The sequence below is a fragment of the Microcebus murinus genome, chromosome 1 (assembly GCF_040939455.1).
Source record: "Microcebus murinus isolate Inina chromosome 1, M.murinus_Inina_mat1.0, whole genome shotgun sequence".
Taxonomy (NCBI): Eukaryota; Metazoa; Chordata; class Mammalia; order Primates; family Cheirogaleidae; genus Microcebus; species Microcebus murinus.
The window spans coordinates 155,115,831-155,140,398 of record NC_134104.1 but is presented as its reverse complement, the minus strand read 5'-3'; the positions used below and the strand labels follow the sequence as shown (position 1 = coordinate 155,140,398).

Below are 24,568 nucleotides of genomic sequence, written 5' to 3'. Positions count from 1 at the left end.
GCCCTCCTGTTCTTATCTGGGCTCCAGACACAGGGCCACTGTGAAAGCCTGTTGCTTCAAAATTGGGGCAAGTAAGACTCTTATCTGTCAGCAAGGTGTTCTTAGTTAAGAATTTAGCTGGGCCCCAGGGTGGCTTGGAGGAGGGCTCCAAAGGTGATGTCAGGGAACCCACCAGGCCTGGTATTGGTTTTCTCTTGGCTCTACAGTGGGAAAATTCAGGGAGAATGGGCCTGCCCTGCTCCACTTGGAAGGGTAAGCAGAAAAGCTCAGCTTGGTCAGAGTGCCTTCCAGACAGTACTTGCCCAGGTATCATAAGCTCATCAGACTTCCATGGTACTCACCCTGTCTTATCTCCTGGGATTTCAGGTGTACCAGCTGGACACAGGGCATTACCTCTGCCGAAACAAGTACTATGGCCGTGGGCTGTCCATTGAAGGCTTCCGCAACGCCCTCTATCAGTATCTGCACAATGGCCTGGACCTGCGACGTGACCTTTTTGAGCCTATCCTGAGCAAACTGCGGGGCCTGAAAGCTGTACTGGAGCGGCAGGCCTCCTACCGCTTCTATTCCAGTTCCCTGCTTGTCATCTATGATGGCAAGGAGTGCCGGGCTGAGTCCTACCTGGACCGCCGGTCTGAGATGCGTCTCAAGCACCTGGACATGGGGCTCCCCGAGGTGGCATCATTGTGTGGCCCCAGCACCAGCCCCAGCAGCACCAGCCCTGAGGCAGGTTCCTCCTCTCCACCCAAGGTGGATGTCCGCATGATTGACTTTGCACACAGCACGTTCAAGGGCTTTCGGGATGACCCCACTGTGCATGATGGGCCGGACAGAGGCTATGTATTTGGCCTGGAGAACCTCATCAGCATCATGGAACAGATGCGGGATGAGAACCAGTAGGCCCAGTTCTGGGCCCCAGAACCCCTTCCTCTCCACCCGCAGGCAGGGACCATTGCTCTGAACTCGCCGTGAGGACACACAGACTTGCTTTTAAAGGGTTATATTTCTCTTTGGTGTAAACTAAAAGAAATGTTTTTAGCTGTAGCCTGGAATCCATATATATAAAGTGAAGAAGGGCAGAACATATGTCCTCTCAGCCAGGCTCCTTAGTTCTATGGCTCTGACTGCTGTGTCCAGGCTGACTTAGGAAGGAAGAGGTGCCCCTGGTGGGCTTGACAGCAGGGACAGGATGCCCTTGGACATTGGTTTCTCTTACCTAGGTCTTTGGGGTCTGTGGCTGCAGGACCCTGCTGATTGTGGGGTGAAGCCCTGGGCTGGCTCAGGGCCCCCTTTTGCCCACTTGCCCTTGTTCCTCAGAAGTAGAAAGAATTGGGTGCCCATCCATCTCTTGGGGGCTTTCCAGTCTTGTGCTGTGGATGTCAGTTAGCTCTTTAATAGATGCTCTCAGGGCACCACAGATCTGATTGCATCCTTCTTGGGTCTGACCTTGGCATGGGGCTAGGTTAATGAAGCTGGGCTGAAGCTAATTCATGGCAGAGGGCAGGCCCTGGGTTCCCTAGGCACCTATTGGCACGTGACTCTGCTCCTCTGCCTACAACCCCAGCCAGCCTTTCTCACCAAGATCCCTTGCCTGAGAAGGCCACTTCCTCCTGCTCTACTGAAGGGAGTGCAGCTCTGTTTGCCAGGAAGAGTTGCTGTCCTAGTATGCCTCAGGGCCTCTGGTGGCTCTGGCCCAGACAGTATTTGCAGTTCTTGTGCTGTGAGTGGGAATCCTCTTCCTCTAGTTTGGGCAGCTGTGCTGCCACTGGATGGGCTGCTCCTCCCAGGGTTCAAGGGCTGTGGTCCGCTCAGGGTCTCACATTTCCCCAGGCCAAGCTCAAGGCAGCGGCCCTTTGTGATGCAGTCCAGGCCCTGGGTCTGGAGGGAGAACTTTATGCTTGTCTGCTCACAGGGACATGGTCTGAGCCCTGAGTGCAGGTGCCCAGATTCCTCTAATGAGAGCTTTGTCTGATCAATCCTGGGGTCTGTCAGTTTGTCCATGTGTCCGCCTGCCATCCCCCGTCTTTTGGGACCCTTCCACTAGGTTGTAGCCTTGCTCATTAGTACATATTGATTTGCTTCATGCTCTTTCTATTACCCTCTTTTCCATTTTTTGAGATGAGCTTTTGCCCCTATGCCCTTCCTCTGCAGGTGCTGCCTTTTTACAAAAACTTGGTAGCAGAATGAATTGTAGGTGATGTTTCCCTGCTGGCCCAGCGCCCTTTCTGTGGGCCTCTAATATGGCCCTCAATACTGACAAGTGGGGCAGTTAAAGCTCAAGGGGTGACCCTTTCATTCCCATGGTTTTAGTCATTTTTGCTGCCAGCCCTCAGTGGCACAGAAACCTGCTGCTTCTAACAGGTGGCCAGGGCGCAACACTGAACTCAGCCATTGCCAAGGTCAGCACCCTCTCCTCTGAGCCTAGGGTCACTGTCATTGTCAGTTTTGGCAGATTGCTGTTTTAGCATTAAAGGCAAGCCAGCTAGCCTGTGTCTGTGAGAGACCTTGGTAAATGATGGATTAATTTCCCAGTCCTTAGAGATGCAGCTTCTTAAATGGGCTCCTTGATGGATCCCATCTCTCTCAGCCCTCTGACCCTGGTGCCAGACATGGGCAGGTTCCCATTCCTTGAGGCTGGGAGGGGCAGCTTGCCTGTTGCTGGTCAGAAATGACCATCTCTCCTGTACCATTTTGTGGTGTCAGCCATAGAGGCAGTAGCTTCTCATTAGACATTCATTCCCTAGTAGGGTAGGGGATAAGACAAAGGGTCTGGAGCCATTTGGGACTGCCTGGGGATGTTCTGTGCCTCCCAAGTTCCTAGATAGTGGCAGCAGGTGCTGCCCCCCATTCTGGCTGCTCCTTATAGCGAAGGAGCCTGTGGCCACTCATATTCAGTGTTTACCTGGAACTAGAGAGTGGAAAGGCTTGGGATTTGCTGCTTTTCCCCCAAGGCAGGGCCCCTCTTTTCAGCACTTTTGACACCTGGAGACCCAGCCCTGTTACGTTAGTGGGCAAGTGTGTACAAACTCATTGCCACTGCTTTTTCTCTGCCCTAGGCCAGAGAGCCCTGTCCCTGCCAGGCCCTGCCTCCCCAGCCCTAACTTGGGACCAAAGTGCAACATGGGATCATGGGTTGGGGCGCTCAAGTGACCCTTCTCTATTGTGCTTCCCTGGGCCAAACCCACACCAGACCCCGGGAGGGGGTTGGGTAGGTGGGGGGGACGGGTGGTGCTTAAAGAGGAAGGGGACCAGTGTAGCAACTTGCCAGGGACCCCACCCCCTCCCTCTCTGGGCCTGTGTAGTGGGCCTGGGATTCCCAACAAGGGGTGGGGGGTGGGGGGCTGTGCTAGCTCAGTAGCCGCTGCTCACACGCTCACACCTGGTCACATGCACGTTCCCTAGATGCAGATTGCTTTGAACTTTAAAGCTGTACAATTTGGTTATGTTTGTGTCAATTTAAAAAATATTTTAATGAGGAAAAAATGGAGAACCCTGGGAAGGGCCTGGTTCCTTTGCTTCTCGGGGAACTGTAAGACCTCGCATTCTAGGAATCGCTCTCTGCTGCTCTTTCCTGGAAGCTAAGCCTGTCCACACTGCCCGAGGCCTACGCGCGGATACTACAACGTGGCTCGGGCCGCAGTTGCGTGTTTTCTCGGGACCTTGCGTGTGGGGGAGGGGGGTACTTGGCCGAGCCCTCCCCTTTCTGTACATCTAGCGCTGCCCACCCTGCTTGTGTCTGAGGTCGTGTATGTCAAAATAAAGCCGCTAGAAACAGGTGTGTCCGAGTCTTTCTGAAAATCGTATGCCTTCCGGGTAGCAAGGATGCCAGGCCCACCCCGCGTCTCCAGCTCCCTTCTCTCCTTTCCTCTGGAGCGGAGGGGGCGGGGTCGAGGGGCGGGGCTGAAACGGCCGCGCCGAGGCCAATCCTATCACCGGTAGGAAACTAGGCCTCACCCTTGGCGCCAGTTCCGCCTTTGGATCCACCAATGGGCTGCTGACCCGCGGGTCCCATCCCTGGTCTCCATGGCAGCCAGGGAAGTTCGGGTTCTCATTGGCTACGTCTGCTGCAGCGCCGCGCCCCAGCGATCCGGAGTCGGCGGCTGTGCCACGTATACAGCAGCCGATTGGTCCGCCAGGGTTACGTCACTGCCCGCGCCAGTCCGGCCTGAGTTGAGGCCAGCAGCCTTCCACCCAGCGTCGCGTCGTGCGTTGTGGCGGCCCTGAATTCGGCTTCAGGACAGATCCGGCGGGCGAGGTGGAACCACAGTCGGTCAGTCAGGCTGGTGAAGGGCGCGGAGCTGGGCACGGCGGCGGGAGTGCGCGGCAGGGGCCGGCCAGGCGGGCTGCAGGCACCTCGGATCCCAGGACTCATTCTCCCATCGCCCGTAGGCTCGATGAAGGCACTGATTTTGGTGGGCGGCTATGGGACGCGGCTACGGCCGCTGACGCTGAGCACCCCGAAGCCATTGGTGGACTTCTGCAATAAGCCCATCTTGTTGCACCAAGTGGAGGCGCTGGCTGCGGTAATGCCCGGGATCGGGATCGGGATCGGGGTCTTGGTCGTACCTGGCTGGACAAAGGACGGCTAGCGACTGGGGGTTAGGAACGCCCGTACCTTCCGGCTGAGCCCGCCTGTCGGCCGGCGTTCTGTCTGACAGGCAGGCGTAGACCACGTGATCCTGGCCGTGAGCTACATGTCGCAGGTGTTGGAGAAGGAAATGAAGGCGCAGGAACAGAGGGTGAGGCACGGAATGTTGGCCCTTATTCTTGGTCCTTGCTCACCTTCGCAACTTGGTAGGAGAACCTAAATGGGGGGCTTCTTCCTTCCAGTTGGGAATCCGAATCTCTATGTCCCATGAAGAGGAGCCTTTAGGGACAGGTCAGTAGAGACAGGAACATCCTTTGGGGAGGGTTTAGGACCAGGAAAGGGGTAAGACCTGGTCTGGATTGGGCCTGCTGAGCCTGGATCCAGGGATTCAAACCCCCAGCAAGGTGGTTTGCTCCTTCTCCCTAGCTGGGCCCTTGGCACTGGCCCGTGACCTGCTCTCTGAGACTGCAGACCCTTTCTTCGTCCTCAACAGTGATGTGATCTGCGATTTCCCCTTCCAAGCCATGGTGCAGTTCCACCGGCACCATGGCCAGGAGGGCTCCATCCTGGTAAGGGACCAGGTTTTCCATTTCTTTTGACATTTCCAGCCCCCCATGCCCAGCCTTGAACTACCTTCTTATGTTACGGGTACAGAGTTGTGCAGTATTTATCTTTAAGTATTTGGGGAAGAGTCCCTGAGATTTGGGACAGCATGTTTATCAAGGCTCGGGAACACTGGACTAGGCCTGAGGTGCTGCTACATTCAGGTGACCAAGGTGGAGGAACCCTCCAAGTACGGTGTGGTGGTATGTGAGGCTGACACAGGCCGCATTCACCGGTTCGTGGAGAAGCCGCAGGTGTTTGTGTCCAATAAGATCAACGCAGGCATGTACATCCTGAGCCCTGCAGTGCTGCAGCGCATCCAGGTGTGTAGGAGACAGCTGCTGGGTGGGCTGGGATGGGGTAGGCCACCACCATCATGACCCTGCTCACAAGGTGCCCACTCCCACAGCTGCAGCCTACGTCCATTGAGAAGGAAGTCTTCCCTGTTATGGCCAAGGAGGGGCAGCTATATGCCATGGAGCTGCAGGGTGAGGCAGGGAGGCCATAGGGTGGGGGTGGTCTGTGGCTGGGCTGAGCCCCCTGATGCATCCCTCCCTACAGGCTTCTGGATGGACATTGGGCAGCCTAAGGATTTTCTCACCGGCATGTGCCTCTTCCTCCAGTCACTGAGGCAGAAGCAGCCTGAGAGACTATGCTCAGGCCCTGGCATTGTAGGCAACGTGCTGGTGGTAAGGCCTTTGCTCAGCCCATCATTAATCCCCTCAGTCTTGGGAGACAAATGGCCCACTTATATTTTCCCCACTGCTCTCAGGACCCAAGTGCCCGCATTGGCCAGAACTGCAGCATTGGCCCCAACGTGAGCTTGGGTCCTGGTGTGGTAGTGGAGGATGGCGTGTGTATCCGGCGGTGCACGGTGCTGCGGGATGCCCATATCCGCTCCCACTCCTGGCTTGAGTCCTGCATTGTGGGCTGGCGCTGTCGTGTGGGCCAGTGGGTAAGCCTGTGTGCTAGGCTCGGTGGGGAGAAGGGGAGGGAATGTGCCCGCCTCACTGACAAGGCCTATCCTCTCTCCCTGAGGTTCGCATGGAGAATGTGACAGTGCTGGGTGAGGACGTCATAGTTAATGATGAGCTCTACCTCAACGGAGCCAGCGTGCTGCCACACAAGTCTATTGGCGAGTCCGTGCCAGAGCCTCGCATCATCATGTGAGGGATGCTGGAGGACTAGCCAAGCCCCAGTGTCCCCATTGGCAAGGGGAGCACTGGCCTGATATATCAGAAGACCCTGGATTTGCTGCCATTTGTCTGGGAAGGATTGGATGAGGCTGAAGCTGGTGGACACCTGCCTTCTCATGGGGACATAATCTGGCAGAATTCCTGCTGGGCACACCCCACAAACCCTACTCCCTCAAGAAGGGCCGGGGCCAGGGCTGTATGGAATAATAATTTAATGCTCACTGTGGCCCTGACTGAAAGTCAAGCTCAGGCACAATTAGGGCCATGGCTGGGCTCCCACCAATGAGGCTATAGGCAGGCAAGAAGGAGGTTGGATGTGGCGGGGGTGGGTGCTATGGGGAGCAGGGCAAAGGAAGCTCATAAATAGGGCCCAGCTTGGGTCTGGGTTCAAGGGTGGAGGTTCCAGGGTGGTGTGGGCTATGAGGACTAGGCAGCCGAGGAAGTGGTACTTGTACTGGCTGTTTTTTCCCAGTCCTCTACAGACACGATGGTGGTTTTGCAGAAGAAGCAATCCTTGTTGTTCATCAGGTGCTGGTTGATGCAGGCTCTACAACAGGAGAGGGAGTGAGGGCTGCCCTGTATGTTCCTACTGTTCTCCCCCCACCAAGCCATGGGGCCTACTTACTTGCAGGACTTGTGGCCACAGGGCTGGAACACAGCAGAGATGGGGTGGGCATAGCAGATTGGGCAAAGGTCTTCCTCACTGGTGGGCTGCAGGGAGGACAGCAGAGGGTGGGCTGGAGTTGGATGCCCAGATACATGGACATGCACTGTGCCCATAAAGGAATGCACACACATTCAAGTGGCATGGACCTGCATGTATACTGTGGTCCCACTCACCAGGGAGGCAGCTGCTGCCTGGGCAGATGCTGAGGTCAGGTGTGCCAGCATCTGTTCTACCCGGGCCAACTCCTCAGCACTGATATAATCTGTATCTGGGGAGTGGTAGGGAGTGTCAGGCCAAATGTGGCCCAAGAACCCAGTGCCTCTTGAATATTCCCAGCCTGGGAATTTGCTGTTCTTGAGGCGCCTGACCGCCCTCCCTACCCCACTCACAGCTCTGTAGGGAGAAGCGCTTCCGGTCAGGGGCTGGCAGGACAGTGCCAGGTGCTGGGGGCTCTGGCTGCCCCAGGAGATAGCATATGGAGCGTAGCTGGAAGCAGGGATCTGCCAGGAGCACTGATGTGGCTCTCTCTGTCCTAGGTAGGGGAGAGTGCAAGGTAGTCAGATGCTTGGGGCCTGTCTGAAAGTAATCTCTACCAGGGGGAAGGAGTGCCATGACAGGTGCATTATCATCCTTCACATCTCCCTGCTTACCAGCCCCCCAACAAGTACTGGATCTCTGTAAGGTCCCACACAGCCCAGGTACCAGTTTAAGAGGGCTCAGGTAAGCCACCAAAAGACAGTGGTGGTCCACCTGCCCCATAATATATTAATCCTTCATAATAATCACTTCAAATAAACACCAAAAACATTAACAGCAACTTAGAGACATTCTTCCCACACTTCCCCTTTTACTCTTCCAAGAGAGATAAGCTTCCAAGATAGCTACAGGAAGCTCTGGCTAAGGGCAGGCTGGGACGTTGGGGTCGGACTCCCCTCTGGCGGCCACCAGAGGCCGCTTAGCGCTAGGGGACGCAGCCGCCCCGCCCGCTGAAGCGGGAGCCAATAAGAGCGCCGGGTCCCGCCCCCTGGGCCATCCCTTCCTGGCTAGTATTTAGAAGCCGACCGGGACCGGAGGCTCCGGGAGAGTGCTAGGAAAGTTGGAGGGCGCCTCACAACCTGGGCATGAGGGAGCAGGAGCAGTCGGCCATGCGGGGCAGAACCCACATCGTGCCTCCTTGGCCATGAGCCGTCCGGCACCACACACGTCGAACCAGAGCAGAAGTGGGTGAGTCCTGGAGCTGCGACCTGCACAGGGCTGCCCTTGTCCCATCCCTGGTGGTCGCTGCCATGGGCTGGCTGGTGCTGCTGGGCACACTACTGTGCATGCCGCGGGCTGGGTTAGGCACCCGGGACTCAGAGGGCTTCCCGCCCCCTGCGCCCCACAGCTGCCCCCACAAATGCGTCTGTGCTGCCGACCTGGTGAGCTGCGCAGGCCTTGGGTTGCAGGACGTGCCGGCCGTGTTACCTGCCGCTGCTGCAGACCTCGACCTAAGCCACAATGCGCTTCAGCGCCTGCGCCCCGGCTGGCTGACGCCCCTTTCCCGGCTGCGCGACCTACGCCTAGGCCACAACGAGCTCCATGTACTGGGTCGCGGCGTCTTCACCAATGCCAGCGGCCTGAGGCAACTCGATCTATCATCTAATGCCTTGCGAGCGCTTGGCCGCCACGACCTCGACGGGCTAGGGGCGCTGGAGAGGCTGTTGCTATTCAACAACCGCCTGGCGCGCTTGGACGAGCATGCCTTCCATGGCCTGAGCGCGCTCAGCCATCTCTACCTGGGCTGCAACGAACTCGCGTCCTTCTCTTTCGACCACCTGCACGATCTGGGTGCGACCCACCTGCGTACTCTGGACCTTTCCTCCAACCGGCTGGGACGCATCTCTGTACCAGAGCTGGCCGCACTGCCAGCCTTCCTCAAGAATGGCCTCTACTTGCACAACAACCCGCTGCCGTGCGACTGCCGCCTTTACCACCTGCTGCAGCGCTGGCACCAGCGGGGCCTAAGCGCCCTGCGCGACTTCGCGCGCGAGTACACGTGCCTGGCCTTCAATGTACCCATGTCCCGCGTGCGCTTCTTCGAGCACAGCCGCGTCTTCGAGAACTGCTCTGTTGCCCCAGCTCTTGGCCTAGAGCGGCCAGAAGAGCAGCTGCACGTGCAGGTGGGTCGGTCCCTGAGACTATACTGCAACACCAGCGCTCCAGCTGTGCGCATCGCCTGGGTTTCGCCGGAGAATGAGCTGCTAGTGGCGCCAGGATCCCGCGACGGTAGCATCGCGGTGCTGGCAGACGGCAGTTTGGCCATAGGTAACGTGCAGCAGCGGCATGCGGGTGTCTTCGTGTGCCTGGCCACCGGGCCCCGCCTACACCACAACCAGACACACGAGTACAACGTGAGCGTGCACTTCTCGCGCCCCGACCCAGAGGCCTTCAATACGGGCTTCACCACGCTTCTGGGCTGCGTGGTGGGCCTGGTGCTAGTGCTGCTCTACCTGTTTGCTCCGCCCTGCCGGGGCTGCTGCCGCTGCTGCCGCCGTGCCTGCCGCTGCCGCTGGCCACGAACACCCAGCCCGCTCCAGGAGCTGAGCGCGCAGTCCTCGGTGCTCAGTGCCACACCTCCAGAGGCACCCAGCCGCAAGACCAGTGTCCACAAGCACGTGGTCTTTCTGGAGCCAGGCAGGAGGGGCCTCAATGGCCGGGTGCAGCTGGCGGTAGCTGAGGACTTCGATCTCTGCAACCCCGTGGGCCTGCGGCTTAAGGCTGGCTCCGAGTCTGCTAGCTCCACATGCTCGGAGGGTCTCATGATGACCTAGGCTGCCCAGGAGCCCCACTCAGGCCCCCACCCTCCTGCTGCTTGCCCTGCTCCGTGCTGCGGCCCAGAGAACTGCCACATGCTCGAGGGAAGCGCTGTGTCTGGTCCTCTGGCCTATATGGACTTTACCTGAACCACAATGGCCCTACTTACTGGAAGGTGGTCTGGGGTCCCCAACTTGCTTCCTGCTTTGCCCCAACAAAGGCCCCTGGCCCTTGCAGGCCCTGCTAGTACTGGTTTTCCTTGGGACACCCAGTGCCCAAATGCCCCGTGAAAATTGGGGACTGAGGCAGCATCCAGAGTGGTATAGAAGAATTGAAGTGTAACCACCTTCCCCTTCCCAAGGCGCTGGGGAAAGAGTAGGCCCACAGGCGAAAAGGAGGGCTCTGTAGGAAGCTCTAGCCCCCAACCCCAGGACAGGAGGAGGAAACAAGGCCTCCCTCTGGTGAAGGGGACTCCCCCATGCACCAACACCCAACCTACTGAAAGCTTCACAACTTCATGCAGAGTCTGGGAGGCAGGTATATGGCAGGCAACGCTGCTTGAGAGACCCCTGGGGAGCCTGGCCTGAGCCCCAGCCAGAGTAGCCCTGCTCTCTGGCCAGGGGCATCTAGTCGTAGTCGTCACTCTGAAGGCAGAGCCCATCCCATGGCTTACGGACAGCAGCGAAGGCCATCATGGCTAGCGCCCCCAACTTTGCAGCAGTAAAAAGCCTGGTGAGCGCGGCCAAGCTGGGAGGAACGAGCCGGAACTCCATGTCCCTTGAGGGCAGGAGCCTCTTAAGGGCTGGCACTGGTCTCAGCCTAATGGCTGAGGCGGTGCCCTGGCTTTATATGCATCTCACCACTCCCAATGCAGGGAGGCAGGGAAGAGAGGTCTGAGAACCCCTCACGGGTCGGGGCTGAGCTGGGGGGCCCAGCTGGCTCAGCTGTTACAGAGTTTCTCAATAAAGGCGGTACATGCTTGCTGCTGAAGCCTGCGTAAAGGTAGCATTGTGTGTGCTCAGCTCTTGATCCAGCAGTGTCGCCCTGGCCATCGCAGGATGGCACACCCTTCAGAGTCTCGGCTACCATGTCCCACTTAAGGCGTGGCCACAGGCCAGTGTGTCTGTGAGTCCGGACACCCTGCCCTGCTGGGGTCCCTGATGCTCCTACTCAGAGCAGCTGCTGCCGACACTATTTAGGCAGCTCACACCTCAGCACCTTCTCTGCCTCTAAACCTGATACTGAAGTCCATTTTGGGATGAGGAAACTAAGGTACAGAGAGACCCAGCCCCTCCTCATCACACACACCCAGCTTGCACGGGAACCACAGTCCCCAACACTCACTCTGAGGCTGAGCCATGTACCAGGAGCTGCACCAGGATGCCTGTCACTGCCACCAGAATGGGGTAATGGTCCACGCTCTCTAGGCCTAAGGGAAGGGGGAGGAAGGAGATGAGCCCCCGCTGCAGGGGCATGGGCCTGGCTGATGCCATACACCCTTCCCACTGTCCTCCCCACTGGAGGGTGAGCTGAGGCTGGCTGTCCTGGGACAGAACGGAGGATCAGGCGTCACCACTCTTGGCAGAGGAACCAAGGCCTGTGTTGGGGTGCGGGGCATCTAGGTTCTCACCAGGCAGCCGTAGGGTAACCACACGGTCAAACAGGTTCCTCTCAGCTGTCACCCGGTTCAGCACCTGGTTCAGCAGCTGTGATAGCAGGAGCCCGTTGGTGGATGGGCAGGGTCACCACTGGGGTGTCCCCAGGGTCCCACCCTTGCCCAGATGGACACACCTGTGCAAGGCGCCGCAGCAGCATCTCAGAGTTAGGTCGAGACCAGTCAAGGAATATCTCCGGCACCAGCGTGATGGTCATCTCCAAGACACGCAGCAGGCTAACCGAGAGGTCAAAGCAGGTGGCACATACCTTGAGCTGCCGGCTGTCCACGAAGTTTCGCTCCAGGCGTTCAGCAGCCTGCTGAATCTGCACCACCAATGTGGGCAAGCAGCAGTGAGTGGCCTGGCTACACCTGGGCCCCCTTCCTTGCCTCTTGCACCACCCTGACCCATAAGGCCCCACCACACCCACCACACCCCACCTCCTGGATCATGCCGATGAACTCAGAGAAGGCCCAGTTGAGCTGGTTGAGGACGCTGTTGAGGAAGCTGGGCGCCACGTCTGGACCCTCCCGCAGCAGGTCTGCCATGTGCTGCTGCAGCAGGGTGGAGGGGCAGGGCTCTACAGGAGCATGGGGAGGTGGCATCATCAGCGACTTCACCACAGTGGCCACTGCCTGTTTGCCTCTGTTCTTACCCACTGGGCCAAGGACAGGAAGATGGCTCCCTGGGAATGCTCAGGTCATGAGGTGGGGAACAGGTTGCAGCTGCCTGGAGGTTAAGGCTAAATCTGTCCCCTCCTTCTGCAGGGCAAGCCCCAGGCTGCAGTTGTTTCCAGTCCCTCTTCCACCCCACTACCTCCGCCTAGAGCAGCCACACAGCTCAAGCCTGACCCTCGGCAAGTTCTGAGTCACGTGCCCTTCAGATAGGGTCAGACCTAGACAGGGCAACATAAGACTCTTCCCTATTGCTATCAAGGCCAGCCTCTCCAGAGCTTTCTCTGAGCTCTGCTGCAAGCCCTGCTGTCCTCTACCGTCCTCTGCTGCCCTTGGCCTGGCCTTGGCATGTGGCCCAGGTGGTGGGCGCCAAGGCTGGCCTGGCAGTCAGCAGTAACCAGAGCCCTCAGCTGCAGCCCTCAGCTGCCTGCCTGCCTCCCCACCCCTCTCAATGCCAATCAATAGTTCCCACAGCAGCGGGACACGTATCTGGCCCCACTGCCAGCTCTCCACTTGCAGCTCAGTTCTGCCCAAGAGGCAGAACCAAGGCAACTTACAAGGACTTGCTGTGTGACTTATGCACAAGGCACTTGGCCTCTATGAGGACACCCCTCAGACTAAAACATTGCCCACAAAGGCAGAAACACACTACATGAGCCAAGAAGAGCCACCATACAGGGTGAGTACAGTGTGTGACAGACACTTGGCAAGCTAGAAAGCCCAAGCAAGACCTTAGGCCAGCCTAGCCAAAGGTCCTCAGGCTCACGAGACTTTGCTGGACCTTGGGGAGAAAGCACAGCTTTTGCTCCCAACAAAATGTCCCTTACTCCAGGAAGTCCAATGAGTATTCTCTGGGGCCCTGGCCAACCTCTGGTCTGTGTTCCTTCTTGACTCAGGTGTCTAAGGCCCAGGGTCTGGCATCAGCAGAGACCAAAGAGCGGAAGGACATGGTGCTGGGAGGTCAGGGAACTGGCTTAGAGGACAAGGGACAGAGTGTTCAGTTTGCATGAGATGCCAGGAGGCTGGAAAGATGTTGTCACTTTCCACTGTGACCCAGGCAGGGCATACAGGCCCAAAGGGCACACGTGGAACTGTGGGGCAAAGGAGAGCAATCCCAGAGTGTCTTTGGCTGGGAGGAAGTGGGGAAAATGGAAAACCCAGGGGACAGGCAGGGAGCCTGGGGCCCAACATGAGTACAGGAGAGGGCCTGGAAGAAGCGGAAGAGTCTGACAGAACCCAAGAGTAGTGGGTCAGGGCCACCAGCCTGCCCTGCTCAGGATGCTGCCAGGACCGTCCGACCTGGATACTCACTCTGGAGGCTGGGCAAATTGGCGTCCTCAGGCTTGGTTTTCAGCAAATGTGGCAGGCGTGTATAGCGGTACCCGAACCCACAGCCCTGGAGGTAGCGTCAGTAGGGGGTCAGAGGGGCAGGTAAACTTCTTCTTCCAGCCAGCCTCAGCCACATCCCCTCAGGTCAGGCTTACCCTCCAAAGCCGCACTAGGATCCAGTTGGTCTGGGCCCAGGGCCGTTGCTCATAGGGTGCCAGGAGATTCCGTACCATGGCGATACGCCTGTGAGGACAAGGGGTAGCAGGCATGGGGTGAGGCTGAGCATGGTGCTTGGCAGGACAGGGTGTGTGGCTTCCCAGCCCTCACTCACTGCTCCTCGGGGATTCGTTCCACGGCCCGCAGGGAGTGTGGGTAGCACACGTAGCTGGCCAGAGCCTGCATCAGCGAGTCTCGGATGTCTGCATGGATAGGGCATACCTCAGCCCTGGCCCCATGCCTCACACCCACCTGGCTGCATTTTGCATAACAGCCTGCAAGAGGTGCCATCCCATCCCCATGCCCCTGGCCCTCTGTAGGGCACCTCACCAGTGCCCACGATGCGTGTGTCGGCGAAGTGTTTGGCAAGGATGGCGGCCAGGCGGGTCAGGGTCTCTTCGTAGCCTGCAAAGGTGGGTGGTCAGAACTGCTGGTGGGAGTGGGGGCTCCAGAGGCAGGCACGTCCCTTGGCACAGTGGGTGGGCTTAGGTAGCAGGCTCCAAGAGCTAGTCTGGACCCAGGTTGGCATCTGGGGACATCAGTCAAGGCATTCCCTAGCAGCTGTGGAGGGACTAAGGCACAGGCTCACCTGCCAAGAGCCTTAACCTGGGCTCCAACCTGCCTCAGCACACACACTTGATGACTCAGCAGGCAAAGCCCCTAGAGCACCCACCACTCTGTCTTTGAAGACAAAGCCTGCACTGAGGCCTGGGGCAGGGGCTGGCCAGGGCCTGGAATCAGTGGTCTCTGAGAAGTCCAGGCTCCTATGTGGCCCCCAGCAGGGCTCCTCCCCTGCCATGATTTCCAAAGACAAACCATTCTGCCCCTGACCAATTGTGACCAGGGCCAGGGCAGCAGGGTAAAGGGCCAGCTGGCTGCTGGAGCAGCACTAGAAGGAAGTAAAGGCCAAGGGGTCCCCACCACATGCTCTATCCTGTCTGTTTTCCTTCCAGCACCAGGGAGGAGCTGTTAGTTCTGTGGCTGTAGGAGCCAAGGCAGGGTGCAAATGCTTTGCTTCAGTGCGAGCCAAAGTACCCACCTCCCTGGCCCCACATGGAGGCGTGCTGCTGGGCACAGGGGGCTCAGACCAGGGCTCCTCAGGATCATGCTAAAGGTCCCCTTGTCTGCCCCAGCCTGAATGGCCCCATCACCTGGGAGCTCCTCCATGCTATGCACGGGGCCGAAGTAATTCTTGAGAGCACTGTAGCTATTGATGGCCACGCTCAGGTAGAACTCAGGCATAAAAGCAAAGAGAGAACCCGTGCGATCACTGTGCTCGATGGTCCGCAGGCAGACACGCAGCAGCCAGTAGATATCCAGCATCTTCTCCTGCAGGAGGCATACGGGGTGCTGGGCTGTTCATGGCAAGGGTCACAAGGGGCATGGCCTGGTCTGGGGATCAGGAGAAGCCTGCCCAGGACTGTGACATCAGAACTGAGACCTGGATTGCAAGTAGTGTGAGCAGCAGCTCAAGCAGGGGCAACCAAGTCCTTGGCCGGCAAGAGGGGCTGCACCCAGCCTGGAGAGGGCAATACTGTGACCCAGACCAGACTCTGGTTTGAGTGTTTAAGAGGTACAACAAGACTTTAAGCAGGGGACAATGTGACCAGATCTCTGTGCTGGAACACTGCCTAATGCAGAAGGGGCTGAAGGACAAGTGCGGACAGGACAACAAGGAAGCCCCAGTCTCATCTAGGCCCAACAGGGCAAAGGTCAGCAGGACCAGGGCTAGGGATGTACTCATGGTTGGTGGGGACAAGGGAAAAGTCGCACCAAGAATGAGGCCCAAGTTTGAGGGGGCGGTGGAGCCTCTGCGGAGGTCAGAAGTGCTAGAAGAGGATCAGGCCTCAGGCAGGGCAGGGGCATGGACAAGCAGGGCACCAGGCATCTGGGGCTAGTGCCCCAGAGAGGTGGTGGGGGAGGCAGGTAGAAATTTGATCTGGAGCTCAAAGAAGAAGGTGGTGGGAAGGCAGGGGGCAGTGTGACTGTTAGTGGAACAGAGGCCACAGGAAACGGACAAAACCTGCCGAAGGCCCTGTTCCCCAGTGTGGTTCCCAGAGATCACACAAAAGGTTCAGGTGCCAGCCCAGACCCACAGATCCACATCTCTGGGCTTTAAACCAGCTCTGTGATGTGCTCCAAAACCAGAGGACTCAAGATGTAAGCAAGAGGTTGGCAGGGTGGAGGGGGGCCTGGGTGCACATGGGTGGGCAGTGGAGATCCTGCTGCTACAGAGGCCAGGGGAGACTGAGTTGAGGAGGGGATGACAATGGTTTCACCAGAGCCAAGAGGCCAGTGCCATGGAGATGGAGATGTGCCAGCAAGGTTGGGGTAGGCGGGTAGACAGGGACTATGGCAGAACTGTTTCAGAGATGTGGAAGAACCTGTGCTGGGCTGAGAGGAAGGGGAAGATGAGGGAGCCAAGACACAGAGAAAGAAGGAGAAGTGGTAGCTATAGGCAGATGCAGAGTCAAGGAAAGGCCTCACAGGGTCTTTCCTTTAATAATGGGAGAGACTGGATGAGAAAGAGACAGGCGAGTAAGTGCTGAAGACACAGAAGAAAGAAGGCAGTTCAACATAATAAAGGCCATATATGGAAAGCCTACATCTAACATCATACTCATAGTGAAAGACTGAAATCCTTCCCTAAGATCAAGAACAAGACAAGTTAGCCCACTTTTGCCACTTCCATTCAACACAGTACTAGAAATCCTAGCCAGAGCAGTAGATGAGAAAAGTCGCAACTGGAAAAGAAGAAGTAAAATTATTTCTGTTTGCAGGCATGACCTTACATATAGAAAACCCTAAGGATTCCACACATACCAAAAAAACCCAGCTAGAATTATAAACAAATTCATCAGGTTGGGCACGGTGGCTCACGCCTGTAATCCTAGCACTCTGGGAGGCCAAGGCTGGTGGATAGCTCAAGGTCAGGAGTTCGAAACCAGCCTGAGCAAGAGTGAGACCCCATCTCTACTATAAATAGAAAGAAATTAATTGGCCAACTAATATATATAGAAAAAATTAGCCGGGCATAGTGGCATATGCCTGTAGTCCCAGCTACTGGGGAGGCTGAGGCAGCAGGATTGCTTGAGCCCAGGAATTTGAGGTTGCTGTGAGCTAGGCTGACACCATGGCACTCACTCTAGCCTGGGCAACAAAGTGAGACACTGTCTCAAAATAAATAAATAAATAATAAAAACAAATTCATCAAATTCGCAGCATACAAAATCAACACATAAAAATAAACAATCTGAAATGAAATCAAGAAAACAATTCCATTTACAATAGCCTCTAAAAGAAAAAAACATTTAGGAATAAACTTAACCATAGAGGCAAAAGACTTAAAGCTACACCGAAAACTACAAAATATTGCTAAAGGAAATTAAAGATCTAAATGAATGGAAAGACATCTTGTGTTCATGAACTGTTAGCTTAATATTGTTAAGATGTCAGTGCTGCCCAAAGGAATCTAGAGTCAATGCAATCCCTACCAAAATCCCCGGAGTGTTTCTTTCACAGAAATAGAAATTCATATGGAATCTCAAAGGACCTTCAATAGTCAAAACAATCTTGAAAAATCACAAAGTTGCAGGTCTCACACTTCTTGATTCAAAACTTACAGCAAAGCTGCAGTAATCAAAACAATGGTATTGGCCGGGCGCTGTGGCTCACGCCTGTAATCCTAGCTCTTGGGAGGCCGAGGCGGGCGGATTGCTCAAGGTCAGGAGTTCAAAACCAGCCTGAGCAAGAGTGAGACCCCGTCTCTACTATAAATAGAAAGAAATTAATTGGCCAACTGATATATATATAAAAAATTAGCCGGGCATGGTGGCACATGCCTGTAGTCCCAGCTACTCGGGAGGCTGAGGCAGGAGGATCGCTTGAGCCCAGGAGTTTGAGGTTGCTGTGAGCTAGGCTGACGCCACGGCACTCACTCTAGCCTGGACAACAAAGCGAAACTCTGTCTCAAAAAAAAAAAAACAAAAAACAAAAAAAAAACAATGGTATTGGCGTAAAGACAGATATACAGACCAATGGAGTAGAATGGAGGGCCCAGAAATAAACCTTTGCATATATGGTCACATCATTTAACAAGGATGCTAAGACTTTCAATAGGGAAAGGCCAGTTTTCAACAAATATCACATGGAAAACTGAATATCCACATACAAAAGATGAAGTTGACCCTTACTTATACCACATACAAGAATTAATCAAAATGGATCAAAGATCCAAACTTAAGAGCTAAAATTATAAAACTCTCAGAAGAAAACAGGGGAAAAGCTTCATAACCTTGGATTTGGCAATGATTTCTTAAATGCACAGATAGCAAAAGAAATAAATAGATAAATAAATTGGACTTCTTCAAACTTAAAAACTTTTCTGCATCAAAGATGACTATCAAGAGAATGAAAAGACAAACAATGGAATGGGAGAAAATATTTCCAAATCATATATCTGATAAGGGATTAATCCCCAGAATGTAGGCCAGGTGCAGTGGCTCATGCCTGTTAATCCTAGCACTTTGGGAGGCTTCAGTGGGAGGATCGCTTGAGGTCAGGAGTTCAAGATCAGCCTGAGCAAGAGCGAGACCTTGTCTCTACAAAAATAGAAAAATTAGCCAAGTGTGGTGGCATGCACCTGTAGTCCCAACTACTTGGGAGGCTGAAGTAGGAGGATCACATGAGCCCAGGAGTTTGAGGTTGCTGTGAGCTATGATGATGCCACTGCACTCTAGCCCAGGCAACAGAGTGAGACCTTGTCAAAAAAAAAAAAAAAAGCCAAAAACCCAGAATGTATAAAAAAACTCTTGCAACTCAGCAACAACTTGAATAGACATTTCTCCAAACATATACAAATGGCCAATAAGCACATGAAAAGGTGCTCATCTCTCACCTCACTAATCATTAGAGAGGCCGAGGTGGGCGGATAGCTCAAGGTCAGGAGTTCGAAACCAGCCTGAGCAAGAGCAAGACCCCATCTCTACGAAAAATAGAAAGAAATTAATTGGCCAACTAATATATATAGAAAAAATTAGCCGGGCATGGTGGCACATGCCTATAGTCCCAGCTACGCGGGAAGCTGAGGCAGCAGGATTGCTTGAGCCCAGGAGTTTGAGGTTGCTGTGAGCTAGGCTGATGCCACGGCACTCATTCTAGCCTGGGCAACAAAGTGAGACTCTGTCTCAAAAAAAAAAAAAAAAAATAGACAAATACTGTAAGATTTTACTTACATGAGGTACCTAGAGCAATCAAAATCAGAGAGACAGAAAGCAGAACGGTGGTTGCCAGGGACTGGGGGCAGAGGAGTCAGGGAGTTACTGTTTAACAGGATAGAGTGTCAGTTTTGCAAGATGAAACGGGCCTAGAGATTGGCTGTACAACATGAATATACTAAACACTTTGAAATGGGTAAGATGATAAATTTTATATCACATATATTTTAGCAGAATTGAAAAAAAAAGAAAGCAGAGAAATGGGAAGGGTCCTGGGAAGACAGTGTGGGAGAGGGCAGCAGGATGGCCCAGGGAGGTGGGCGGGCATGAAATGGGGGAAGGAGGGAAGTTCCCTTGACATGATCATCCTCATGGCAAGGTCATCTGTGGCAGAAAGAAGAGGAATGGGTAAAAGGTGGAGGTGGTTTAGATTTTGGGAAGGAGCCAGCAGGAGAAATATCAATCAGAGACGTGGAGATGAGGACAACAAGGGCCTTGATCACCCAGTTGGGGGGGATGGGCACTCCCAGGAAGATGGCAGGCTGAGTGCCCTGGGAGGGCAGAGGCTCGTCTTTCGGGTTCAATACTGTGTGTCCCTACTGTCCACGACAGCAACCGACACACTCCAGGCTTTGGATACATGTTATTGAATGGATGAGTGAGGAGGGAACAAGCCAGTGGCTTCATGGGTGGCACATGAGTCAGACAGCAGAGGCAGAGGGTGGGAGCGAGGCTCAGGGGAAGGTGCAGAGCGCTGATGCCCTGGTGGGGGCAGGTCACGAAACTGAGAGGAGGGAGGAGGGATGGGGAGGAGGGGAGGCAGAGACAATCGTATTCCTCAAGGGTAGGATTTATGAGCTGGAGGCATACCAAGGTCTAGAAATGCCACCTACCCCAGTCCATGGGGCATAGGTGGTACAGAGGACAGGGTGCAGGGCAGGAGGAGGGGAAGGAAGGGGCATGTGAGTGCCAGAGGCTCCAGAGGGCAAGGAGCACTGAGGGTCCTGGCACAAGGCTGCCTCATGCATGGCTGACAGCAAGCTTGGGGTGGGGCTGCTGGCCGAGGCACCCTGCTAACCTGGGAGTAGACGGTGGCGTGGACCCAGGCAAGACGGCGGCTTAGGTGGTCCAGCTTTTCTGAGAAAACTTTCTGGCTTTTGGTCAACTCTGCAAGGATGTCCGTCCTCTGCCACCCAAGGAGAAAGGAGGACAGTCATGACATAGCCCCATCCAGCCCCCAAGTAGTGCCTGGAGCTGGCAAGGGATTGGGTTCTGCTTTTCAAAGCCCTCTCCTACCACTGACCAGCAGATGTCCCTGAGCAAGCCTCAGAGCAGGACTATGAACATCCCCTCAGGATGTGGATCTGAGGCCCAGCTGGGGTTCTGGGAGCCACAGCCAGAGCACTCCAAGGACTTGGTGCCAGAATCACAGTCCCAGCAGCGGGCCAGGCCCAGGGCTCAGCTGATAGGTGGGGTGGGGGCCCTGCCTGCAACCCACCCTGAGCACTCTTGGCCCCACTCCCCAGCCCAGGACAGCTATGGCGGTGGGGGTCCTGGGGAGTGGGGGAGCCAGGCTCTGCTTCCCGCTGATTCTGCAAGTGGCCAAGGAAGTACTCAGGGTTGATCCATAATTGATGAGGACTGTGGGTGTGCCACAGCACTTAGTGTGCTGGGGGTGGGGACACCTTGGCACAGGCTACATAGTGATGGGGCTCAGGTCGTTCCAGGCATGCTGCCAGCCCTGCTCTCACTGTCGTGGTATGGTCAGGCTGGGAGTAGGGACAAGGAGAACTGCTGGGGCAGCCCCCTAAACCAGATTTCCCTTGTGGGCTGCCCTGGGGGCCCTGAGTGAGCAAACTGCCCTGTACAACAGCACTCCCTCCCAACACCTGCCGCTATCCAGGCCTTACCCTCTTGGGGCATCGGCGGATCTTGTCCTCTGTGTCCCTCAGAGCCATAGCATATTCGTTGACATCATCGGAGACACCCACCATCTAGAGCATTGGATACATGTCCACAGTGACACTTGGGCACCTCATCCAGGCTTCTTCAGACCCAACCTGGACTCCAGCCCTGCCAAGCTCCCACCTTTAGGCCCAGGGTGGCCCCCTCCCACAACAGTCAAGCAGGTCAGCAGTGGCAGAAATCAGTCTTGCTATGTCTGGCAAGTGCTCACATGCAGTCACGCACAGGCAGCCCGGCAGGCACGCACGCACACGGGGCACACACACAAGCATCCAAACACACAGAACACCCCACAACCCGACATGCGTGGACCAGCAGTGCGAGACCTTGCCCAGCTGCTGGTGGACACTGAGATTGTACATCATGACGGCGCCGTCCAGGACCTCCAGCAGCGAGTTCTCAGTGAAAGGCTGCTCAGGCTCCTCGGGAGGCCGCCCCAGCAGCAGGCCTTCATGCCAGTGGCTGCCCTCAACTAGGGGGTGGGGGGAGGCAGAGTCAGGGTCATGCTGGGTCTCTCCTAAGCTTGTGCAGCCTGGATAGGCCTCACAGCGAGAGAGGGAATCCTCTCTCCCCTTCCTGTGCCCAAGGAGGGGCCTGCAGGGAGGACGTGGGGGTGGGGTGGGGATGTGGGCCAAGGCCCTGCAGTGCCAGGGCCTATTTCTGCAGCATCGATTTCCTGTCTTCGGAGTGCACTTCCTGTGCCCTTGGGATGCTGACAGGCCGGGGTTGGGAGGGCGAGGGAGTGTATTTCAGCTTTGCCCAGGGTAGGGGTTGTACACGGTAGAAAGGTCCTTCAGTGCCCTGCCTAACCCCACCCAGCACTTACTGTCCTCACGGGTCCTCTGCTCCACGCTCAGCGTGCGGACCTTCACTTTCTCCGAGGTGCTCAGAGGCCGCCGGGGGGTCATGAGGCTTACAGCCGCGGTGCTGAGGAAGCGGTTGGCTCGGCCCAGGGTGGGAGAACTGAGCCAGCCGGGCCGGGGCAGGGGCAGTGCCCCCCCCACAGCCAGGGCCTGCATGGGGCGCTGCCGTGGAGAGAGGGGGCCAGAGGCTACTTAGCTCCCCAGGGCCAGGGCTGGCTCCTTGACCTGTGGGCTGGGGACTGGGAGGGAGCCTTCGTGCCTCTACCCGCAGTAAGGAGCCCTTTGCCTGCATGGAGGGGAGGTGGCCCTGTGTGATACCCCTGCCCATATGATAAAGGAAAGGCCCAACACGAAGCCCCCGCCTGTCCCTACTGCAGCACCTGGGCCGGGGCTGGCTCCTCATCCTCATCGAGGTCATCCATGGTGGCCGCCTGGAGCTCTAGTGGATCGATCACAATGTTGGCTTTGGAAGCAAGGTCATCTGGGAGGAAGGGTAGGGGGGTTCTCAGGCCAGTGGTGGGAGAGGGGCCATGGGTGGAAGTGCCCAGGATGGAGAGGGCACCGGCAGGCTGGGTGGGAGCCCTTGCAGGGCCCCGCGCTTGCTGCAGCCCAGCCCTCACTCTGCATCCCAAGGGCAGAGCAGGATGCATCCCCTTGTCAGTAGCAGGATGCCTTCCCCATCACGCCCTTCCTGTCAGTTGCTGTCTGTTTCCTGGGACTTCATGTTCTCCAGGGCCTCTCCGACTCTCCAACTGCCCCATAAACAAGCTTCCTCACATTGCACACTCCCCAGGGCAGCCAAGCCTCATCCCGGGCTCGTCTCTACCACTATGCTGACAGCTGACCGTGCCACCACTGCATCTAGCACAAGCTTCGCTCCTGGCCCCATCCCTGGGCACCTCAAACAGGAACTTGTCCTCTCAGCCTCCTCCTGCAGTCCCTCTCCCTGAGGGTGCCCGTCCACACACCCTCTGGCAGGAAGCCCGGGGTCATCCTTAACTCCTCCCCCACATCCCTGGCACAGGCCCTCATCCTCTGTTGCCTGGACAACGGTCTCCCTGTCTCTCAGCCCCTGCACTCAGGTCTCCACATCGAAGCAGCCAGGGTGAGCTGCTTACAACACAGATGCCCCTCACGCCCCCACTTAAAGCCTTCCACAGTGCCTCTGGAATGAGTCCACATCTGCTTTGTGGCCTGCAAGGCCCTCAGATTCTGCCTCTGGGACCCCTTGGCGTCATTCCCACCACTCTCTGCCTCACATTTGCTCCCCTGCACACCAACTGCTTCCTTCCTCCTGGCCATGCTGGTTTCAGGCATCCCTGCCTTGCACACACTGAACTTCCAGCCCTTTGCACTGGAGCAACTTGTGCTCACCCCTGACAACGACAGCACAGGGAGCAACTACACACCCCCTGCCCCACCTTGCCAAGATCCCATGGCCCCTGTCAGCCCATCTGCCCCCTATTTCATTACAGAGCTAGCGCTCCCAGCCTTCCTCTGGGGTGAATGCTTAAGGGAGGGGATGGCTGGGCCCAAGCCCAGAGGCAGCTGCAGATCAGCATCTCCCCGCCTGAGCCCATGGGAGGACTCGGGCGCCCTCTGGTGGGCACAGGACAGCTCAGCACCCGCAGCAGAACAGGCTCAGGAACTGCTGCCCTCCATCCCCATCCACCTATCCACCCCAGGCTCCAGACCTGCTCAATGCCCTTGGGCCTGCACACACCTTTGAGGGTCTTCCGCAGGTGTGAGAGGAGGCCCCCCAGGCGCTGTAGGTCGAAGTAGTCCACCTTGCCATTATAGAAGACCTGGGGCGGGATGTAGGCCTCTGCAAGGAGTCAGGAGACGAGGCCAGCAGTCAAGGCCCAGCAAGAAGACCCTCCCCAGAGCCCTCCCCTCTACTCTGGCCTAGCACAGCCAGCCCCCACTTCTGGCTTTGGCAACCTACCCACCCAGGCAGTGGGACCACAGCCCAGGCCTTTCCTACCTCCCCACTCCCTGCCATTTCAGGTCAGTGACAGCAACTACACAATTTGGGATAAAGGAGCATTGATGGTAGCTGGTCACTCAGGGAAGAAGCAGAGAGGCCCAGCCCCTGCCCTCTGGGTGCCCACACCTGACAGCAGCGCAGGGAGTACCTGCACCCCCAACCCCCACCTCAGCAAGATCCTGTGGCCCCTGTCAGTCCACCTGCCACCTATTTCATTACAGCACTTCCCGCCTTCCTCTGGGCTGGGTGGGCGGCCAATCCAGGGTGGGTAAGGCTCCCACTGACTCTTGGTCACTCTGTCCCACACAAACACAGGGCCCCCCACCACCCACCCAAGGCAGCCCCACAAAGGACTGCACAGACAGCTGCATGGGCTAGGACTGAGGAAAGAGCAGGAGCCAGTGGCGACAGTCAGAGCAAACATGGGCATGGCAGTCCTAGAGCACAGGCTCCTGCTGCCCCAGTGGAGAAGCCACCCTATTGGTAGGGACCCTGGGCAGGAGGCCAGGGACAGCTCCCCTCTGCTCCTCCCCCTCAGTTCAGCACCAACACTAGGGGCTGCCCTGCTGACCTGGGGCCTCAATGCCACTCACCCTCGCTGAAGGAAGCATGGGGGTTGGAAGCCTTGTATTCATCCCAGTAGTGGCGCAGGGCGGAGATCAGCCGGTGGAGGAAGCAGACCATGTACTCAGGCGGGCAGAGCATGGGCATGTTCTGCGGGCACAGGGCATAAACATGCCTTGGTGCCGGCCCAGGGCCCAGCCCGTTCCTCAGCCAAGGCCCCGCCCCAAGGTCCTGGATTGAGCTGGGAGGAAA

The 24,568-nt window shown here is 56.6% G+C and overlaps 4 protein-coding genes across 8 annotated transcripts in view; 3 read left to right on the top strand and 1 right to left on the bottom strand.

The window, feature by feature from the left end:
- IP6K1 (inositol hexakisphosphate kinase 1) overlaps positions 1-3,776 on the top strand; it is a 62,696-nt gene extending 58,920 nt beyond the window's left edge. For all 4 annotated transcript variants that reach the window (XM_012771309.2, XM_012771306.2, XM_076007755.1 and 1 more), the window contains one exon: positions 367-3,776. In XM_012771309.2, coding sequence (XP_012626763.1) covers positions 367-900 — 534 coding nt within the window. In that variant the 3' untranslated portion in view covers positions 901-3,776. The remainder of the gene's footprint in view (positions 1-366) is intronic.
- A 357-nt stretch (positions 3,777-4,133) lies between these two features.
- On the top strand, positions 4,134-6,613 carry GMPPB (GDP-mannose pyrophosphorylase B). Its single transcript, XM_012771313.3, has 10 exons — positions 4,134-4,270; positions 4,390-4,523; positions 4,659-4,739; positions 4,831-4,879; positions 5,015-5,157; positions 5,356-5,514; positions 5,601-5,679; positions 5,753-5,880; positions 5,964-6,146; positions 6,230-6,613. Exons 2-10 carry the CDS (start codon positions 4,395-4,397, stop codon positions 6,359-6,361), a joined length of 1,083 nt encoding a protein of 360 aa, XP_012626767.1. The 5' UTR covers positions 4,134-4,270; positions 4,390-4,394; the 3' UTR covers positions 6,362-6,613.
- Positions 6,583-24,568, bottom strand: part of RNF123 (ring finger protein 123) — a 28,792-nt gene continuing 10,806 nt past the window's right edge. For both annotated transcript variants that reach the window (XM_012771277.3, XM_012771276.2), the window contains exons 20-39: positions 24,346-24,466; positions 23,489-23,590; positions 22,146-22,246; positions 21,729-21,927; positions 21,229-21,374; positions 20,848-20,931; positions 20,016-20,123; positions 14,873-15,050; positions 14,052-14,126; positions 13,837-13,924; positions 13,661-13,748; positions 13,488-13,572; positions 11,943-12,082; positions 11,639-11,827; positions 11,478-11,553; positions 11,192-11,276; positions 7,444-7,586; positions 7,228-7,322; positions 7,013-7,098; positions 6,583-6,934 (exon numbers count right to left, since the gene is read on the bottom strand). In XM_012771277.3, coding sequence (XP_012626731.2) covers positions 6,814-6,934; positions 7,013-7,098; positions 7,228-7,322; positions 7,444-7,586; positions 11,192-11,276; positions 11,478-11,553; positions 11,639-11,827; positions 11,943-12,082; positions 13,488-13,572; positions 13,661-13,748; positions 13,837-13,924; positions 14,052-14,126; positions 14,873-15,050; positions 20,016-20,123; positions 20,848-20,931; positions 21,229-21,374; positions 21,729-21,927; positions 22,146-22,246; positions 23,489-23,590; positions 24,346-24,466 — 2,310 coding nt within the window. In that variant the 3' untranslated portion in view covers positions 6,583-6,813. The remainder of the gene's footprint in view (positions 6,935-7,012; positions 7,099-7,227; positions 7,323-7,443; positions 7,587-11,191; positions 11,277-11,477; positions 11,554-11,638; positions 11,828-11,942; positions 12,083-13,487; positions 13,573-13,660; positions 13,749-13,836; positions 13,925-14,051; positions 14,127-14,872; positions 15,051-20,015; positions 20,124-20,847; positions 20,932-21,228; positions 21,375-21,728; positions 21,928-22,145; positions 22,247-23,488; positions 23,591-24,345; positions 24,467-24,568) is intronic.
- Positions 8,004-10,837, top strand: AMIGO3 (adhesion molecule with Ig like domain 3). The gene has a single exon (XM_012771303.3). The coding sequence runs from the start codon at positions 8,341-8,343 to the stop codon at positions 9,862-9,864; it is 1,524 nt and encodes a 507-aa protein (XP_012626757.1). The 5' UTR covers positions 8,004-8,340; the 3' UTR covers positions 9,865-10,837.

What these genes read in the sequence shown, in the direction of transcription:
- GMPPB (XM_012771313.3), top strand. Translation starts at nt 4,395, where the DNA reads ATGAAGGCACTGATTTTGGTGGGCGGCTATGGGACGCGGCTACGGCCG. An exon ending in AGAGGAGCCTTTAGGGACAG is followed by an intron (nt 4,880 to 5,014) that starts GTCAGTAGAGAC and finishes CCTTCTCCCTAG; the next exon opens with CTGGGCCCTTGGCACTGGCC. An exon ending in CAGTGCTGCAGCGCATCCAG is followed by an intron (nt 5,515 to 5,600) that starts GTGTGTAGGAGA and finishes CCACTCCCACAG; the next exon opens with CTGCAGCCTACGTCCATTGA.
- AMIGO3 (XM_012771303.3), top strand. Translation starts at nt 8,341, where the DNA reads ATGGGCTGGCTGGTGCTGCTGGGCACACTACTGTGCATGCCGCGGGCT.